This window comes from Mixophyes fleayi, chromosome 7 (assembly GCF_038048845.1).
Source record: "Mixophyes fleayi isolate aMixFle1 chromosome 7, aMixFle1.hap1, whole genome shotgun sequence".
NCBI lineage: Eukaryota > Metazoa > Chordata > Amphibia > Anura > Limnodynastidae > Mixophyes > Mixophyes fleayi.
In genome coordinates, this window is record NC_134408.1 from 31,239,836 (window position 1) to 31,258,952 (window position 19,117).

Consider the following 19,117-nt stretch of genomic DNA (forward strand, 5'->3'; position numbering starts at 1 on the left):
AGCCCACCGCCCTCGACGCATCCGTAAAGTGCTCAAGCTCTTGGCTAGACACTGGAGGTGCAGGCCACAACCACACTCCGTTAAACTCTCGAAGGAACAGGTCCCAAACCTCCAAATCCTCCCGGATTTCCTCCGAGAGTGTGATACGACCATGCGGGCGCATATTCCCGGCCATCGCCCTCTCAAGCTTCCGACAAAATACCCGTCCTATGGGTATCATTCGGCAGGAGAAATTAAAACGCCCCAACAATGCCTGAGCCTGCCGTAACTTTACTGCTCTTGGCCCTAGCACCCCCTTTATCGGTCCACGCAGCTTGCTCACTTTGTCCCGCGGTAACCGACAAAGGTCCAAGACAGTATCTCTCTCAATTCCCAGGTACAATAACCGGGTTGTGGGGCCCTCCATTTTTTCTCCCGCAACTGGCACGCCCAATGAATGCAAAAGAGCTCTAACGGCAAACAACATATCCTTGCAAGTATCGACACCCCCGGGCCCGACCACCAAGAAATCGTTCAGGTAATGGGCAACTCCGTGATGGCCCGTGCCCGCGCAGATGCACCAGTGCAAGAACGGTCTGAAGCACTCAAAGAATGCACAGGACACCGCACATCTCATAGGAAGGCATCTGTCTACATAATAGCCCTTATCCAACCTGAAGCCCCTAAAGTGAAAAGAATCCGGTTGAAGTGGCAGCAAACTGACTCGACATCGACCTTTGCCAGCAACACCCCTTCACCAAACCCCCGCACCATGTCAAGGGCGGACTCGAAAGACTGGTAAGTGACCCTCCAAAATTTCTCCGGGATCGCATCGTTCACCAAAGAGCCCCGGGGGAATGAGAGTTGCTGAATGAGTCGGAACTTCCCAACAACCTTCTTAGGGACCACCAAGTCCCGGTAGGGTGGATTCTATGGTAATCCGGTAATATATGTACCTGATCGTGAAGTTGACACCTTGCTTTATGGCAGAACCGCCAACCTAACACATTTTATAGCACCTACTCAACATAAGAGCAGAGATCAGACCTTCACAATTCTGCTACTTTGGGGGAGAGGTTAATTGCTGTTAGAAAATAAGCCAAGTACTCAGTATGGTAAATCTGGTTTAATGTGCCTGGATATACATACAATATACCTAGGTTTTCTATTATTATTTTTTTGTGTATATTTTTGCACTTGTTGTTATTATCATTATTAGTACACTAATAAGATGAGTTGATACTGTGGAATACAAAAACAATATGCAGTACACATAATACAATACACATATCTGCACTAAACCACCGCCCAGGTGTGCAAATATATGGGATTGTATTGCTCTGAAGTTTTCCTACATAGTGACAACCTTCTCAACGGCTTTCATTATCTTACAGCGGTTTATCTTCGGAGAACAATGATCTTACCATGCTCAAGTCTCTACTAGCTGGCCTGAGTTTGCCCAGCAGAGGTAGCACTTTGGAGAAGAGCCCCGATGAGGAGAAAGAAGGTGTGTGAGTTTTTTTTTTTTCCTCTGATGTGTCTTGTAGCTCACAATGAATGTGCATCAGTCCCCTACACACAATGGAGGCAGGTATTGTGTGGGAACCAATATTCATGAGATCGCAGCCTCTATGTACTCTGGGAACCAACGACATTACTGAGGGACTTTGCTCAACCCAAAAAATAGCTTTGTCTACTGTGTGTAGGTGACTGATGCACATAAATGGAAAACTAACCCAAAGAATGAGAGCAAAGTAGGTTTTTGTTTAAATATTATTTTAGAAGTTATAGTAGGAAAGTAATTCATTGTATTACAATGGATTTCAGTTATATCCTGTCATCTGCTTTTGGTTTTTGAGAAGCTGTCAGTGTACTGAATACTGTCATTTTATATATTACTTGAAGCTCCCTTATTTTACTAGTTATTAAAACTGTATTGTGTTTATGATCAACAGATCTTATTTCTAAAGAAAATTGTAGTCAACATGTATAAGTTGTTATATTGCTTTTTTTGTTGTAATAGCTGTCATTGACACCATTAGAGCAGTGCCCCTATACGCGAGAACATTTAGGTTTTCTCAAACTGTGTTTTAAGGGTTTTTGTGCATTTTTAAGAATTCCAACTGTATTTTTTGGTCTGTTGTCACAGAAAGAATCTTTTTTTCCTCCCTCTTCTATCTGTTTGCAAGATACAGGACCCACCCATTTATTGCTAAATGACTTATTTTGAGGGATGCCCGTAAAAGTGAAGCAATTCTGTATATGATGTTCTCTTCATAAAGGTTGTTTTTTTGTTCCTTGCACAGATGAACCTTCTGCAGGTTCCCTGCCTCTGGTCAGTGTGTCTATGTTCACACCTCTTACTGCCGCTGAAATGGGCCCCTTTCTGAAAAGAATCTCCCGTAGTCACACGGTGGAGGGTAAGCATCTTCTGTTCTGTCTGCATCGTACAGGATCTATGTGTATCTCCACCTAAAATGTAGCAGAGGCTAGAATTAAGATGAAATGCAAAGTTTACTTATTTGGGTTGCACTGTTAGCCATAACCTGTCAGGTTTCCAGAAGCTATTAACATTCCAGCATAGCGTTGCTCTACACAACTTTCACTAGTTTTTCTATAGCAGTCTGCATGGTATTGCCCCTCTCCTATGCACGGCAACTCACATGTACTAAGCAGTTCATGGGACCACCAAGTCCAGGAATGCACATGTTACATTTCCTGGGCCTGATTCATTAAGGATCTTAACTTGAGAAACTTCTTATTTCAGTCTACTGGACAAAACCATGTTACAATGCAAGGGGTGCAAATTAGTATTCTGTTTTGCACATTAGTTAAATACTGACTGTTGTTTCATGTAGCACACAAATATCAACTTTAAATTTCAGTGTATAAATAAGCCATCAAGTATTTGTTTACTAATTTGCACCCCTTGCATTGTAACATGGTTTTGTCCAGGAGACTGAAATAAGAAGTTTCTCAAGTTAAGATCCATATATATATATATATATATATATATATATATATATATATATATATATATATATATATATATATATATATATCTCTATATATATCTCTATATATATCTCTATATATATCTCTATATATATCTCTATATATATCTATACATACATACATACATACATACTGGCTTGTATTTACTACAGTTAGTCTTCTATACTTCAAGCCAATCCATGTAGTCAGGGTGAAGATGTGTTCAGGAATATTTTGTGGGTTATTGTGAGCCACAGACTAGTGAGACTTTAGATGTTCCAAAACCTAAGAAAATAAGCTGCAGTCTCCATTTATTAGAGAAAAGTTTAGGAATGGACCAATCTAATTAAACAAATCCCAGGAGCAAAACATAAAGTCAGATCTTAGATCCATTTCCTACGCACCTCAGTTACAGTGCTGGTAATTGTATGTCCATCGCTGAGCCTGTCTGCAATCTGATCAGTTCTTGAAAGTCAAAGCATTGCCCGAGGCAGTGTGAGCCGTGCAGATCTGGCAGCTGGGCTCCTTCTCCCAGAATCCATGCCGATCTGTCATCACACTTCATTCTCTCTGCAAAATGAATTGCTTGATTGAAAGACTGTTCTGTCGCAGCCTTTGTGTCATGCTGACCCGGCTTCTTAGCAGCGTCAGACTGTGATGGATTTAAGTTGATGTCTGCTGGACTTGTTTCCTTTTCTTCCAGACATCCTGCAGGTCCTGAGCGACATAGATGAAATGTCCATGCGTCGCCCTGAAATCCTGTCTTTCTTTGCCGTGAGTATGTCTAAACTCGCCATCTGTGAGCAGCGCGGATAAATGCACACAATGGCGCTGTATGATCCAGTGCTTCTCACCTATGTATCTGACAAGGCAAAAGCTTTTTCTCTCGTTCCTTTTAATTCTAAGACCTATGTCCCCAACATTGGAGTAAAGCAAAGTACCTTATCATTAATCAAAATTAGGCAGTTTTTCAATATAGTTAATACAATATTAAATTCATTTTTAAGTCAAATCTGTCAGTAATTTATACCAGCAGTTGACTTAGATTGGTCTAAGTTATCGTTATATACTCAATAAAATAAAATGTGTCTTTAGGAATAAAGCTTTTGTGAACTAGTAACAGAAATAGAAAGAAGCTTGACAACAATATGTTTTGTCGTTAGTGTGTACCCCTCACCTATACACAGGACAGACATTTTTGGGGTTTGACGAGTATACACGAGAATGCAGTCTTGTTAATTCAGTAGGAACAGCACAGTGGTAAGCATTGCTGTATCTCAGAGCTGGGGTCATGAGTTTGATTCCTCACCGGGGCCTTATCTGTGTGTGGTTTGTAGGTTCTCTCTGTGTTTGTCTGGGTTTCCTCCGGGTGCTCTCACACTCCAAAAACATACATAATGTGTAGGCAGCTGGTACGCTCTGAATTTGAGGTGAAAATATTTAGAAACTGTCGTACTTAATTACTGCAAACAAAATGAGAAAACCATTTTATTTCACCAAATGCCGTAATAGGGGACACTAGGAGGCAGGGCATCGGAGTACTCTCCGTTATACTCCTGGTCCTCCCCAGTTTTCCGGTGCGCTGAGCAGGAAATGGACACAGGACCTTGTGCCTTCCTTTCCTTTTCGTTTATTTTACTTTAAGTTTTTGGCATATTATGAGACAGCCTCAGTTGTCCTCTGAAGCATAGCAGTCAGCAAATTGCTTTTCTCTCTGTTCACCCGCTCTCAACAAGGGACCCTCACCACCACCTTTGTCCTCTGCTGCAAACACAGGTCAAGTAAATCTTTCTGGTTGCCAGAAGGAGAAGATACAGGGAGTGGAAAGGACCATATTTTGTTCCATTAAAGACTAAGACTGGCAGAGACATCCATGGTGAGACAAATGACATCAGTGATGATGTATGTAATTTAAAGGGATCCATTGGAGGCTGCTGCTGGGGAGGTCCTGCAAACGACCACTGAAAGCAGCACATGTGTACAGCAGCAGCCGGTACTCCAAAGCCTGTCTGCCATATCAGCCTGCCTCAGAAACTTGTCATAACCTTCTGCCTGCAGCCAACCATCGCTCTTAACTCACTGTGGGACAACCTGGTCTTCTCTGTACATGCTAGAGGCTGAGGGGACCCAATCACTTGTACAGTCTATGGACCATTTTCCTGTTTCCTAGTCCTTACCAAGGGCATCTTGAGTGCAGCTCTGGGCTATAGCCCTGTTCAATCTGTTGAAGACCTGTCAAGTGAACAAGGGCCTTAAGAGGGTCACACTTTTCAAAATATAGATGGCCTCCCATATGGAGGACACCTCATCATATAATGAGGAGGCCACTTTAGACACCGTCCCAATTCTCAGCATGCGGCATGGCTAATGGAGTGAGGGGATGGAGGATCCTGTGGCTAAAAAATTCGGACAGCACATCCACATCTGTTTTCAGGGAAGACCTGTTTTGGGAATGAGCTGTGAAATATAACTGATGCCACAGGAGAAAAGAGGATTTTCTTCCAAAAGAACAGACCTAAGAAAGCTAGTTTTCGGTGAAAGTGTTTGGTCCTTGAGTAGCAAACACAGTTCTGTGTCAGCCCTTAGGCCCAGACAAGCTCAATGGAAAAGAAAACGGTCTAAGAAGAAAATGTGGGCTTGCAACCAGGCCAACATGAAATCCTTAGGCATCTACAAGTCTTCCTGACTTCCAGCTGACTCTCAAGAACTTAGATGCAATCACTTCACTTCTACAGCTCCTGCTGGTCATGCTTCATGTCTGAAAACCGGGTGCTCGACATCCTCAACCAGATGTACCAGATATACTTCTTAGATCACTGTCAAACTATTTTTTTTCTTCTTCCTTTTCTGGACCAGATCTTAGGAGAGCCTTCAATTCTACCATTCAGAGACTGCTGAACACTGTGACTATCGTTCTTGTTCTGGGGCATCAGAAATTGCTGAGGGCTTCAGATCCTGTTTTGAATTTAAAGCCCAATTTCCTATCCTGGGAGTTTGTGTTCATTTTTCCTGACCATGAGGGAAGGGAATAACTTTGTGTCTCTGGGCCCTCAACGATGCATATTTCTAAATCTTTACCCTGCCCCCAATACAAGTGCTTTTTTCTGCCATGATGTATTGGAGGGCTCATGATCATACTCTATCTGAATTAAATGGTAATGAAGGCCTGATCCAGGGAACCGCAGTCTAACATCTTGAGCTAACCATCTGTACACTGGAAAGCCATGGCTGGGTCCTAAACTAGGCGTAGTAGTTTCTGGTTTTGTCAACCTCCATGTTATAACAGGGTTATCTATTCATCATGATGCAACAGAGGATATTCTTCCATAGGACAAGATCAGCTCTCTCTAAGGGCTCATTTCGCTCTTCCTGACCAACTGCGTAAAAGTAGTAGGGACTGTGTGAAAGTGACTTTGAAAGTGAGCACCTGCACTCGTAGAAGAGGTCTCTCAAGCACAGATCTTTCTCGAGTCATACCTAGCTGTCTCCATCCTAGTTGTCTCCCTGATCTGAGGAGGTTGATCCTTCTCATCACAGAGTGGGGACAAGCCTATCGGTTTCTGTTTTGCAGATCCTCACTATACCCCTTCAGCGATGGGGGCTCTTTACTTTCATCCCCAGGACCAAGAGACACGCGGTCTTCTCTTTACCAAGCTAAAAGATGTCTTTTCTCTTAGCTATATTGTCTCAGTCAGGTATATTGGTGGCTCCCACTAATCTCCTTACAACTTGTTCCATAAGGACCAGGTGCTCCTCTGAATGGCGTTTTCTATTCATCCAAAGGCGACTTTAAACCAGGAATCGGCTGTTGTGTCTTTTACAGTGCACAGAATCCCTGTTGGAACTCTTCAATGGCCATAGGAAAGGGTTTGTCGCCTTTCCCACCAGCTTCATACTGTAAACTATTATGTGAGGTTATGCTGCTGGGGAGCTACAATTGTCCTCCAGGCTTAAGGTTCGCTAAATCAGGATGGCTGTCCCCTCTTGGGCGGTGCTGCACAGGACTTTGGCGGACCAGGTCTGCCGAGTGACCAACTGGTTGTTCCTGCAATACCTTTCCAAGTTCTACAAGGTAGATGTTATCACCTCTGTGGGAACTGTTACTACTTAGGCAGTCTCCTTCCATACTGCTGAGAATGGCTGTGAGACATCAGAGATAAGACGACCCAGGAATGCTGGGCTTATTTCTTTTGGTTAATGGTAAACTGGGGTGGATGTGTGTGGGGGGGGGGGGTTGGTATTCAGTGCCTTTCGTGTCCTCTTTTAAACTCAAGTCCTTGACCACCCCCAAGATTATTTTTTATTATTATTATTATTTTTTGAGCATCTTCCCCTCTGGGATCATTATTGACAAAACAAACAGATTATCTCCCCTGTGCATATTTAAGAAATTTCTGGTATCATGACTTGTTAGAGGTACTTGTGTTCCATCTTTCTTTTTTTACTCCACTTTTGAGAATGACCCCAACAATATAAAATGGTAGAAGTCTAGCATTTACTGTCAGTGATGCATACTGTAAAACACCTTGGATTTGCATAGAAGCTCCTGGATGGTCTGCTCAGTGGAAAAATCTGAAGACGCCTTGTGCAAAAATGTAAACTTCAAATAACAGTCCTCCTACTACTACTTTAGTACCATACATCTCATTAAAAGATTTGTGCTTTTCTCTTGAAATACTTTCTCTTTCAATACATAATTTATGGCTAAATGAATCATGAGTGAGGGGACATTTGGACTGTTACATGTAACATTTTATATATGTGAAGGTCTTTATTACATTGCGCAGACCATGCTTCTAACCACTTCTCTGCCAAAGTGCAACAAGGAAGCTCAAGATTATGTCCTATTGTTAAAAAGAGGGACAAAAAGTCAGTATAAGTGTTAATTATTAATGGCCATTTATTGCTAAGCTGGCACTAGATATGCATTCTGAGTAAAACAGAAAATTATTTTAATTGAATCTGAAAATGCATTTTAAATATTTATTGATCTGTAGTTTGTAATATTATCACATTGGGGTTTGCTTGTTGGGCTTTGAAACCATTGTGCCGTTAGGAGAGAACAATACTGCCGGTAAAGTGAGCAGTCTGTAATTGCCTTAAACCTGTATTTCTCCTGGGCTCTGTTCCTCATTCACACAGCAGTGGATGCTACTATCTTGTGGTAGCTGAACACAAGGGACAAGGGAACTGGATGTATAGCCACATGTCTGTGATCTTATGAACTCAGCGTGGGGCCAAATCAATACTGTACACCGTGCACAATGTTTATTGAAGATCTGCTGAGAGTCACGCGCCTTTTCCTGTTCCTTTTCAGAGTGATTTTCAGAGGCTTATGAGCTCCACAGAGGAATCCTGTCGCAATCTGGCCTTCACTCTGGCCCTACGTTCAATTCAGTGTAATCCCAGGTGAGTGAACGAGTTGTGTTTTGTAATAGGTAAATGCTGCTCAGTCTTCAGGCTGGGTTATGTGTGTGCCGCTTGTAAGACTAAAACCTAATCTAGAATTATTTTACACTTACATAAAATATTGTAACAGAAGCACAAGCTTTTATAGGTGGAATGGAAGATTGCATTACTTAAGTAGTTGCACTGAATTGTAGAGTTGCTGTCGACATGAAAACTTAAGAGCATATTTTAGCACCCAGAGCCTCCCAAAGGCTCAAACAGTGGTAGAGTTTGTCACCACAAGGCTTAGTGGGGTTCACTCTACTGTGGGGTCTAATAGAGCTTCAAACAAGAGTTGAGTTTTGGCTCCCTACAAAAGGGTAACTCTGATAAGGGCAGTGTGGAAGGAGCTGCAAGCTACACCACATTCCCCTAGAATCTCAGGAGATGGTCCACAAAGACCAGCCTATAATCCATATTCCATTAACAAAATCACATAGATGCAGGGGACACACAGTGAAGAACAATAACTCTTAATTAATATTTTTTTTATTGAAAGAAGTGTTACTATGGGTCACAACTATCTTATATAAAGATTATTCACTTGGTCCCCTTTATCCTAAAAGCAAAACAAAAACGCCTTTACTTTAAATGAATAACACGAGTATAGATTTCAATCACAACACCAGAAAACTAGAGCAGCAACTAGAGTGTGTAAATTCAATGTAATCTTAATATGAGCTGAGCTAAAATGAGCTTAGAAACCCCTCCCTGTCCCCCCACTGTAATATAACTTAATTAAAAATGTGTTAAAATTAGAAAACGGATTCACACACATCCATAAAATATCTGTAGTTGGAAACTTACAAATCTCTATTATGTCTTTTCGATAAAATGTATCCAGAACTCTGCTTCTAATAGACTTGTATGTTTCCATCCCGATTCAAAAGTGGGGGTTAAATCTCTCATTTCTTTTGTTTAGTGACTGCTGTATTTAAAGCAGGAATATTCTTCTGATGCTTCCTCCAATAAAACACTGCTATTGATCTTAAACATAAAAGCACCCTGTTACATTTAGTAATCGTGGGATGTCAATATTATTATGCTGGAAAATAACTTCTCGAACTTTGTGGTTGTTTTAAAAAAAAAATGTAACTTGGAACTGGACATTTATATTTTATTGTGGGTATATGTGTAAATTTCATGATGTTTATTCCAAAAATTAGCCATATTAACAGTGAAAGGAAAAAAATCAAACACACTACACCTGTTTTGTAGCCAACACTGCTTCAACAAGGTTTACCTGATGCAGTATTTTAGTAATTCTATAGCTTTAAAGGGTAGCTCCATTCAAAAATCATGTTCTCTAATTAAATTCATTGCACTGGGTAATAGAACTTAATGGACTAACTCCTAATATTTGAAATACTACGGTTAATGTTGGTAAGTATGGTCCATTATTCTGTCACGTGGCAGTGTTTTTCTTAGTTTTTAACAGATGATTTTTGGCTGAATGCCTATTTCAAGAATCAGGAATTATACCAGTAAGTTATAGTATCCATCATAATGATTTTATTTAGATAAAATATTTATTTGGGTATAGTTACACTTTATGGGGAATTCAATTCCCTCCGAAATAGCGCAGCATTAAACCTCTTACCGTTAACTCGCTGAATCTATCGTAATGACGGTATTTAGGAGCGCTAACCGGTAATAGTGCGCAGTAACGGGGCCAATTGAACTCCACCCCCCCCCCCCATTGAATAGCAACAGCAAGTTCTTTTGTGTCTCAGTGTGAAATAGCGAGTGAATGTCTATTGCTGCTCATTTAACCCTGTCTTTTCCAAGTATTGCTGCAGACTTCCTGCCTACGTTCATGTACTGCCTGGGTAGCAGAGACTCTGAAGTGGTGCAAACGGCACTGAGGAACCTACCGGAGTACACACTCCTCTGCCAGGGTGAGATTTGCTGATAATATCACTCCTTCTTGTATTTTCGCATATTGAGTTTTTAAAACTTTAACCACACACCCAACTAAGTGTTACTAATACTAACGGGACATTTTTGTATCTCTTCAGAAGAAAACGTGACTGTATACATATGTAATTAAATTGGACTATTCAAGAATTGTTTAGTTAATTGGCTAAACATTATACTGCGCGTGACCAAAGCGCTATTGGATGTTTATCTAAGAGGGAGAAGATCATGTCGAATGTTGACCTGTGTTGGTGAATCTGTAGCATGATTAGCCTGAAAGGGGATAGGAACTCAAGCAGCCTGATACACATTACATGGTTATTGCCTTTGTGCTTGAATGAGTGGCCAGGGTGCTACTAATCTGGCCCAACTGGCATAATACTATATACTAAGTACTTATGGTCTAAAAACACTGTGTTTCACTCTCTGCAGCAAGTTATTTGCATTTGTCAATGGACAAAAATACAGCATCTATATACATCCATATATTAGTGAACTAAGTGTCAGATACAATTTTTTTTTATAAAACCAGAATCCAGTGACACACACACAAGTGGCCAGGCAGCCGGATCTCTTCGGCATCACTAGGGCTTTTTAGTGTGGGTGGAGGAATCGACATATGGGCCAATGCCTTTCCCCATCCGACTGCATTTATCAACATGTCTGATATTGAGATCAATTTTGATTGTGTAAGTAACTGGCCCTGGCGTATGTTTTGAGGCAATACACTGTGATTTTAGGCCAACTGCCCAGTATTGCACCATGTGACCAGCATAAATCATTGTGCTGTTAAACAAACAACTTGGATCTGCATATTTGTTGCTAACCTCAGTATTCCTCTAATGTAAATATCAGTCATTCTCTAACTGCTGTACACTCTCTCTGCAGAGCACGCAGCTGTACTTCTTCACAGAGCTTTCCTGGTTGGCATGTACGGACAGATGGACACCAGTCCCCAGATTTCTGAAGCACTGAAGGTCCTTCACATGGAAGCAATGATCTAAAAGCAGACAACACAAATGAATGAAATGGACTTTTCATAATATGGACAAATTTCATCTTGCAAACAGTCAATGTTCTCACTTCATTTATGTGTTTTTTTATATTAAAAATAGTCTGACTTGATTGTGTTGTGTTCCACGTGTGTAGTCTGCTGACAGCATTGACAAGTTCCTGCTGAATAATAAGCTTGTTAGGTTCCTACACAGTTGTGAATTTTAGGTGAGTGCATCTGATTTTAACTGCATTTTATTGGTATCTAAAGCATATAGGTCAGTGTAGGACCTACATGCAATGAGGTGCCCTTGACACTGGGATGCAGGCTTAAAAGTTTTGAGCAACATATGAACCAATACCTTATGTTTTCATTTTGCTAGATACACACAGAAATGCAGTGTTAAGGTTAAGCGCTGGCAAAAATTGTCTTTTTGTTTGGTTTACATATATGGGCATTTATATTGCCGCTCAGCTGGTACCATATGTAATATGGGATATACCGAGCGTGGGCTTATTGCTCTGCAGCTGGTACCATATATAATATGGGATATACCGAGTACAGGCTTGCTGCCACGCATCTGGTACCATATGTAATATGGAATATATCAAGCTCAGGCTTATTGCCACGCATCTGGCACCATATGTAATATAGGATATACTGAGCTCAGGCTTATTGCCACACAGCTGTTACCATATGTAATATGGGATATACCAAGTGCAGGATTATTTTTTCTCTGGATTGGAATGAAATAGTGTGATCCATTCTGGAATACCCACAGTGTTGCATGTAATCCCAGTGTCCAAGTAATATCGCTGAGATCAGGATATGTTACTGTCCAGGTTTTCCTTAGAACGTACCATTGTCGAGCGAATTGTCAACAAACACTAAATATTTATATTTTTATGAATCTAGTTCTGTTGCAACATTTAAAACAGTCTATAACCTTTTGCCTGGCGGTTTTGTAGCATGCGTGGTTCAATTGTTTTTGAAATTGATCGAATAATTATTAGACATGTAGGTAAATGCAGTTGGAAGATGACCGCTATCAGGCTGTGTATGTGATTGTTTGACTGCATTAACAGTTCCTAGTGATGCAGGAAAGGATCTGGCCACTAACGGCACCATTACAATATACAGTCACATGGCGACAGACGTATAATAGATTCCAAAGAGATGATGGTGGGGATCAGCAGTATTGTTTTTATTTTCTCCCATACACACTGCAGTTTTATACAACCTGTCTCTCCATGAAAATGTTATATTTTTGTTTGTGTAAAGAGATCAGCAACTGATACAAGAAGAAAACTGCATAAAGATACCTTGGGATGGGAGTGCTAATGCTTGGCAAAGCCTCTCCATTCACTAGTAGAAGAAATTTGGAATAATAAGTAAAACTAGGCTCCAAAAACCATTATGGATCTATATAATCTGACTTTTGTCTGATGAAATATGTAAATATAAAAAGGTACTTTATTGGAAGGGTATTTTTTTTAAATATATTTGGTTTGCTAACAAGTAGATGGAAAATAGCCTTAATCAAGTCTATTGTATATAAGTGTTTAGGGCCCTAAAGACCCTCACTCCACAAGTTGCCACTATTAATGTGCCCACTTTATGGGGATGCCTATTTAACTGCTGAAAAATAAGAGGAGAGTGGCATTTGCCTTATGCATATAACATTTAACTCTTTAAAGAGCTGTTCAGGGGAAACAATGTAACTGTTTATTATACTGTATCACAAATCCTAAAGAATTGGTGTAAGGGGAATGGATGGATCCAGAGAAACGCTTTGGCACCTCACAGCATTTTGGAGTCCTTTATCATAGGGATATATGGAGTTGAGGGAACCATTACTAAATGTGGACCTTGCAGTTTCACCACTATCTAGGAAAAACACAATTCATCTTCCAGATATGAGGTCTTTGAAAGACTTCTCCCTCATCATCATTTATTTGTATAACTCCAGCAGATTCTGTAGCGCCTTACAATTGGGAACAGACATTAATGAAACAATACTGGGTAATGCAGACAGACAGAGAGGTAAGAGGGCCTTGCTCGCAAGCTTACAATCTATGGGACAATGTGAGTTTAATCCACAAGGGGACGTGCTACATCATATTGCATATTGGCCCAGCTAGAATGCAAAGGTAAAAGTATTGAGTGGGCTGTATGATCAGTCACACGGCAATGTCGTTCAGAGGGTTGTCTTGTGTTAGCTATGTAGAGGGTGGTAATAGGGTAACCTAGGGAGATTAAGATGGTGGTAGAGGAATATTATAAGATTGCCTGAAGAGGGGTTCTCAGAGAACGCTTGAAAGTTTGAAAACTAGAGTACCGGCGTTACCTCTGTCTCATAAACGGTGACCACGGTATATTGGATCCAGTGTTTTAGTCTTAGTTTCCATCTGGTTCTAGTCTACACATGTGTCAATCATTATTCTCTCATTACCTCCCACTCGCTCTTATTGGCCTTGATGCTTTTGGAGCACTATTTAAACGTCCCAGTTCCTGCTCTCTGGATCCTGTTCTTCAAGTTACTTACTCTTGTCAGGATTGGGCTCCTCCTGGTGTGACTTACCCATGGTTGCTGTGCACCATTGCTTCAAGATTTGCTGTGTTTAATCTCTGGTGCCTTCGTTGGAACTCTGGCTTTATCGGTTCTCCCCTGCTGCATTCAGTGATTCTTCTACGGCTTCATTCATTGAACTTCTCCGCCTTACTATTGTAACTGCACACTTCACTAGGAACCTCTTACACCTGTTGCACTGAACTACCAGCTAAACGGATCAGCTAAGTCTTCATTATTTATGTTTCTACTGAACTGTTGTTGTATCAGTAAATCAACTACTGTTACCTGAGTTACTCTTTGAACGGATCAACTTAGTCCTTATTGCTGCTGTTTTCACTGAACTGTAGTTGTATCAGTACTCAATTGCTGTCACCTGTGTTACCACTTAAATGAATCAACCAAGCCTTTCATTATTGCTGTTTCTACTGAACTGTTGCTGCAATCCAACTGTGGTTGCTGGAGTTATCATTTAAACGGATCAGCTAACGCTTATCATTTCCGTTTCTACTGAACTGTTGCCGTACCAGCTATTCTTCTATTCTGAAAATAGCTATTCTGTAGTCCTGAGTTACCACTTAAAGGGATCAACTAGTTCTTCAACATATTTGTGTCTATTGAACTGCTGCTGTACCAGTAACTCATCTGCGGTTGCTCTGGGTTACCATCTAAACGGATCAGCTTGTTCTTCATCACATTTGTTTCTATTGAACTGTCGCTGTATCAGTGGTTCTGCTGTTGTTGCTCTGAGTTACCATCTGAACGGATCTACTGGTTCTTCATCGATACTGTTTCCTTTGGATTGCTCTTCTCAACGAATCAACTAACTTCCTCATTGTTATTGTCCTCAGTGAACTTTACCTGTTATTGTCATATTCCTTCCATATCTGGCTCCACCTATATTTCTGCAGCACTCATTCTGGGAACCGCGACCTGCGGTAATAGGTGTGTCTAAGCCCATGCCCTCTCCTAGGATCATGGTGAAAAGCGCCTACCGTTAGACTCCGCACCCCAGTTCGAGCATCTATCATCTGCAGGTATACAGGACTAAATTCTCCAGATTTAGTGACAGTAACCAAGAATAGGAGGATGTGATGAGAGTGGAAGTGCAAGATCCCTGACTGATGGTTCCTGAAATCTTATGAAAGATAAGACCAGAAGTGGTGCAGGTGTTTAATAGCAGGTAGTCCTGGTATGCAGACTAGTCAACCTCTCAATCAGTCAACTTTTGCACCTCCTTCAGATGGACCTTCATTCTAAGGGTCTAACAAAACTTGTTTTAAAGGCACAATTCTTGAAGCCATGATCCGTAGGCATGAAGACTTTGACAACCCTGTTGTTCAGACCACACTGTAGGCATGAACACTCTTCTTTTAGTGTCTATATAATATGTTTTAGGAACGGAGTGGTTTCATCCACCACCTGGCTCTGCTTCTAGATGTTAGTGTTTTTAGAATTCTCCTGTTCTCCTGTATCTCTGTGGAAACTGAACGTGGTTCTATAGGTCATGCAGGGTGCTCCCTTTGAACCACATTGCACATTGTGTTTTCTCAAAGTCCATTTTCTCCTAGTTATTGTTTCAGCTATGCAGGTTTCTGAGCTATTATTCTCCCTACCTGGTTTTCCATGAAAAGGTGGTCATTCATAAGTTCCCTCATTCCAAACTAAGGTTGTTTAAGATTTTTACATTCAGTGGGAGCTAGTGATACAATCTTTTATGTCCTTGCTCTAGCATCTCTAAAATCCTTGGATGTGGTCTGCAGATCTATCTGTCCAGGATTAAGGAGCTCCATCAATCAGATTCCCTGTTTGGTCTTTTATGAGGACCATATGTAGGGACTAGATGCCTCCTCCCTTTCCTTCTGGGTTAGGCTGGCGCTTTCTGGGCTGATGGCCATTTAGTCCTCCTTGAGTGATACATCATGGGGTGTTGGAGGACCAAGTTTGTAGAACAGTCACCTGGTCTTCACTGCCTAAGCTTTCAAATTTTACAAAGTAAACATTGAAGGTGGCTTTTGGGACATTCACCTTCTGTGACATAGACCAAACCACTGAGGAATGCACATCTCTGTTCTACTCTGCTCAACAATTGGGCCAGCAATGAGAGAAGAAAAAGAGCAGATTGGTGGTGGTGGGGTTCTTAGGAATAGAAAACAAAAAATATTCTTATTTCCTCCAATGCTCTGCCCCTACGCATCAAACATAACACGTTTGTATCACTCTATAGCCGTGGTGAAAGGGATATAATGGTAAGGACAAAAGTCTGTCTCAGCACTTGCCTGTATCATATTCTGAATATTTATGAATATTCTGAATGGCTTGTAAAACATTGTCTTAATGGGCTGCTATGTGTAAATGGTGTTCTCAGAAGTGCTGCAGTTTAAATATTGTAGAAATAGAGTTTATTGATCAGTACAATTGTACAGATAATCTCCTGAACACTTGACCGACCATGAAAAATGTTTTGCATACGTCCTATTACCTTTAATTACCAATAATTTCTATTTCCATGGGCACAGCCAGAATTTTGTGCATCACAGGTAGGAACCAAGCACTTGTGTGTATCTGACTTAAATATTTTTGATTCTTAATAAAACCAATTTGATCAATCGCCCTCTGCATAGTCTTGAGGATGCAAAGATATCCACCAATATGTACACACTAGCTGTCCAAATATTTAAAGGGTTACAATTTGTTGTACTATCTTGATAATCCGCCTTGGCAATATATGACTAATTGTAGAAGCATTATAAAGGAATGATAGATTTGTCTTCTTTCACTCTACACAGACATAATTACAGACAGGTGTCATTGTGTCAGTAACGCCATTAATAACTGTCCGTGATTTAATCATCACCTGTCTTGTGAAATGAAGTGTTTGATATGTACATTTAAGAGGCCCATGTGGAAGTAAAGATAGATCAGATGCAAATGGTCTCTTTATAAATGTAGCATTGTTAGGGCTTGTTCTGGGGCATTTTAGGACAATTTGAGCAAACTGCAATTAGGAAGATACTGCAAACATTGGGATCATTGCATGCTCACAATCGTGGCAGCATTAATTGCAAGCCAGACTGAAAAATGATTCCTGCACAACGTAGTGGCATTTAGACTTGCTTAGCTATAAATTTCAGCCATGACAACACTCGTGTATAGGAATAGAACCCATTGTTTTCGATGACCGCATACCCAGTTGCACTTATGGTTGGGAGTGTTTACAGAGTGGTGTAAATATTGACCCCTCCCCCCAGTGCAAGTGCTGGACACCACCACACGCTCAACGAATACACAATTGTATTGGACATGGGGTGTCCATGGCATTTTCCTCATACCAGTGGGTAACTATTCTTATAAAGAATGGAGTGTCAGTGTTTCCACCACTGACCTTGCATCAGGAAACCGGAGAGTCTGGTTTGGGCAAACCACAGATACAAATGGCTCATGATTAATAGAATGGTCTTGTTCTGCTCTATCTTTATAGATTACAATATACATTAACCTGGACTCAATTTATTAACATGAATAAATTGCCAGCTTATTACAAATGGGAAAATAATTGCGGAAAACAAACACTGGGAATTATCACACGGTGAAAGGGGGGGTCAGGTTGGCACAGTTTAACTGGGAGAGAGCACTAACTCTTGAGTGTCTCTTGGCCTGGTATTAGAAATCACATTACTGTTTGATTTTATATACTCTGAATTTATTATTTTTATTTTTTTTAGAAGTCAGCTTAGACACTGATGTTTGAGGCTCTAAGCTTTTGGCTGTGTTCAGTTAAATAGCTGACAGTCTTGTAGGGCAGTGTGGTTCTGGGTGAATTATGCTGGTAGACAGCTTGGAGATGTAAGTAATACACGCAGGTGAGTGCAGCTAATTAAATTACCTGCTACTATTTGTAAGTGATTTGGAATGTCATGCTTTCCGCTGTGTTCGCCAGAGAAGGAATTTTCTCATCTTTGAGAAAGTGATCTGGCTTCAAAGCTTCTCTGGAGGTAATACTGGCAAAAGCGTTTACTTTGTTCATGTGCGGGCAGAATTCAATTGGAAAGGCATTACTTTATTCTTTGAAAGTAAAGCGTTGATGTTACAAATAATCTGAGGTTATAACTTCCATTTAAACTTTTTAGTATATTTTCCATCATTCTACACAAGGAACTTATGCCTTAAAAGAAAAGAAAAAACTGTTTTTTCCTAAAAAAAATACAGGACTGTATCATGTTTATTTATAATTCTTTTCTCATTAATAACCAGTTCTAACCCTGACTAATAAGGTTTAGATTCCAAAGATCTTTATTTACAGAGTTGTTAATTTTAAAAGAGATTTCTACCCCAATATAAAAATCCACTAGTGAAGTCACAAGCTGATTCGGAAGTACTGACTCACGCCTATAACGGTAACTCTGACAGCTGAGAGAAGTTTTAAAGCAAACTACGTTCATTAAAGGTTCACTGATGGAATTGATTGAATTGCCGCTATCAGACAAGGAAAGGTGACCGTTAAAGGTTCTGTGTGGGGGCATCACAGTGGTATTAGAATCACTAGATCAGAAGCATTATGTCACTCATTCAGTGTAGTAGGCCTCTAACCCACTGGCAGATCCAGGGATAGGCGATTGCCCCGGCACCTGGCAGCCCATACTGAAAAAAGAAAAAAAGGGGTGGGAACTAAATCCCCCCCCCCCCCCCAAATAAATAAATAAATAAAATAATCTAGATCCGCCACTGCTCTAACCACTGGCACCCTAGGCAACAGCCTAGGTTTGCCTATTGATAGTGTCAGCCCTGTATGCAGGTCCCAGGCATTAGGACCCCTTTGGTTTTATTAGTGATGGGATGAGAGTTTACTGGGGAAATATATTGGAATGTACATTTTTGTTACATTTTACCTTCTCTTAGGTTTCAAAACAATTAATTTCCCAAATAAGGGAGAAAGTAAAAAATGGTGACTGCATTACATTACTATTTCACCATTTGAAAAAATGTCCACACATATTTAAATTACCCCACAATGTATTATACTGCATAAGTGATCAGCATATTGTGAATGGCATTGTTGTTCAGGTATAAAAAGTTGAGCCATTCATGGTGTGAAGTCTAATCAGGAAAGTCGTTTTTGTTTTCAGGTCTAAGTTGCAGAGCCATATGTAGCATCAAGTCTTATATGCACAGCCCATATGTGGTGTCTAGAGAGCCATATCATTGTATAAATCAGC

The 19,117-nt window shown here is 40.6% G+C and overlaps 1 protein-coding gene across 4 annotated transcripts in view; it reads left to right on the forward strand.

The window, feature by feature from the left end:
• Positions 1–11,463, forward strand: part of INTS1 (integrator complex subunit 1) — a 71,528-nt gene extending 60,065 nt beyond the window's left edge. For all 4 annotated transcript variants that reach the window (XM_075179577.1, XM_075179576.1, XM_075179579.1 and 1 more), the window contains 6 exons: positions 1,374–1,486; positions 2,286–2,399; positions 3,677–3,747; positions 8,291–8,382; positions 10,210–10,319; positions 11,227–11,463. In XM_075179577.1, the coding sequence (XP_075035678.1) occupies positions 1,374–1,486; positions 2,286–2,399; positions 3,677–3,747; positions 8,291–8,382; positions 10,210–10,319; positions 11,227–11,342 (616 nt within the window). In that variant the 3' untranslated portion in view covers positions 11,343–11,463. The remainder of the gene's footprint in view (positions 1–1,373; positions 1,487–2,285; positions 2,400–3,676; positions 3,748–8,290; positions 8,383–10,209; positions 10,320–11,226) is intronic.
• Positions 11,464–19,117: the final 7,654 nt, after the last annotated feature.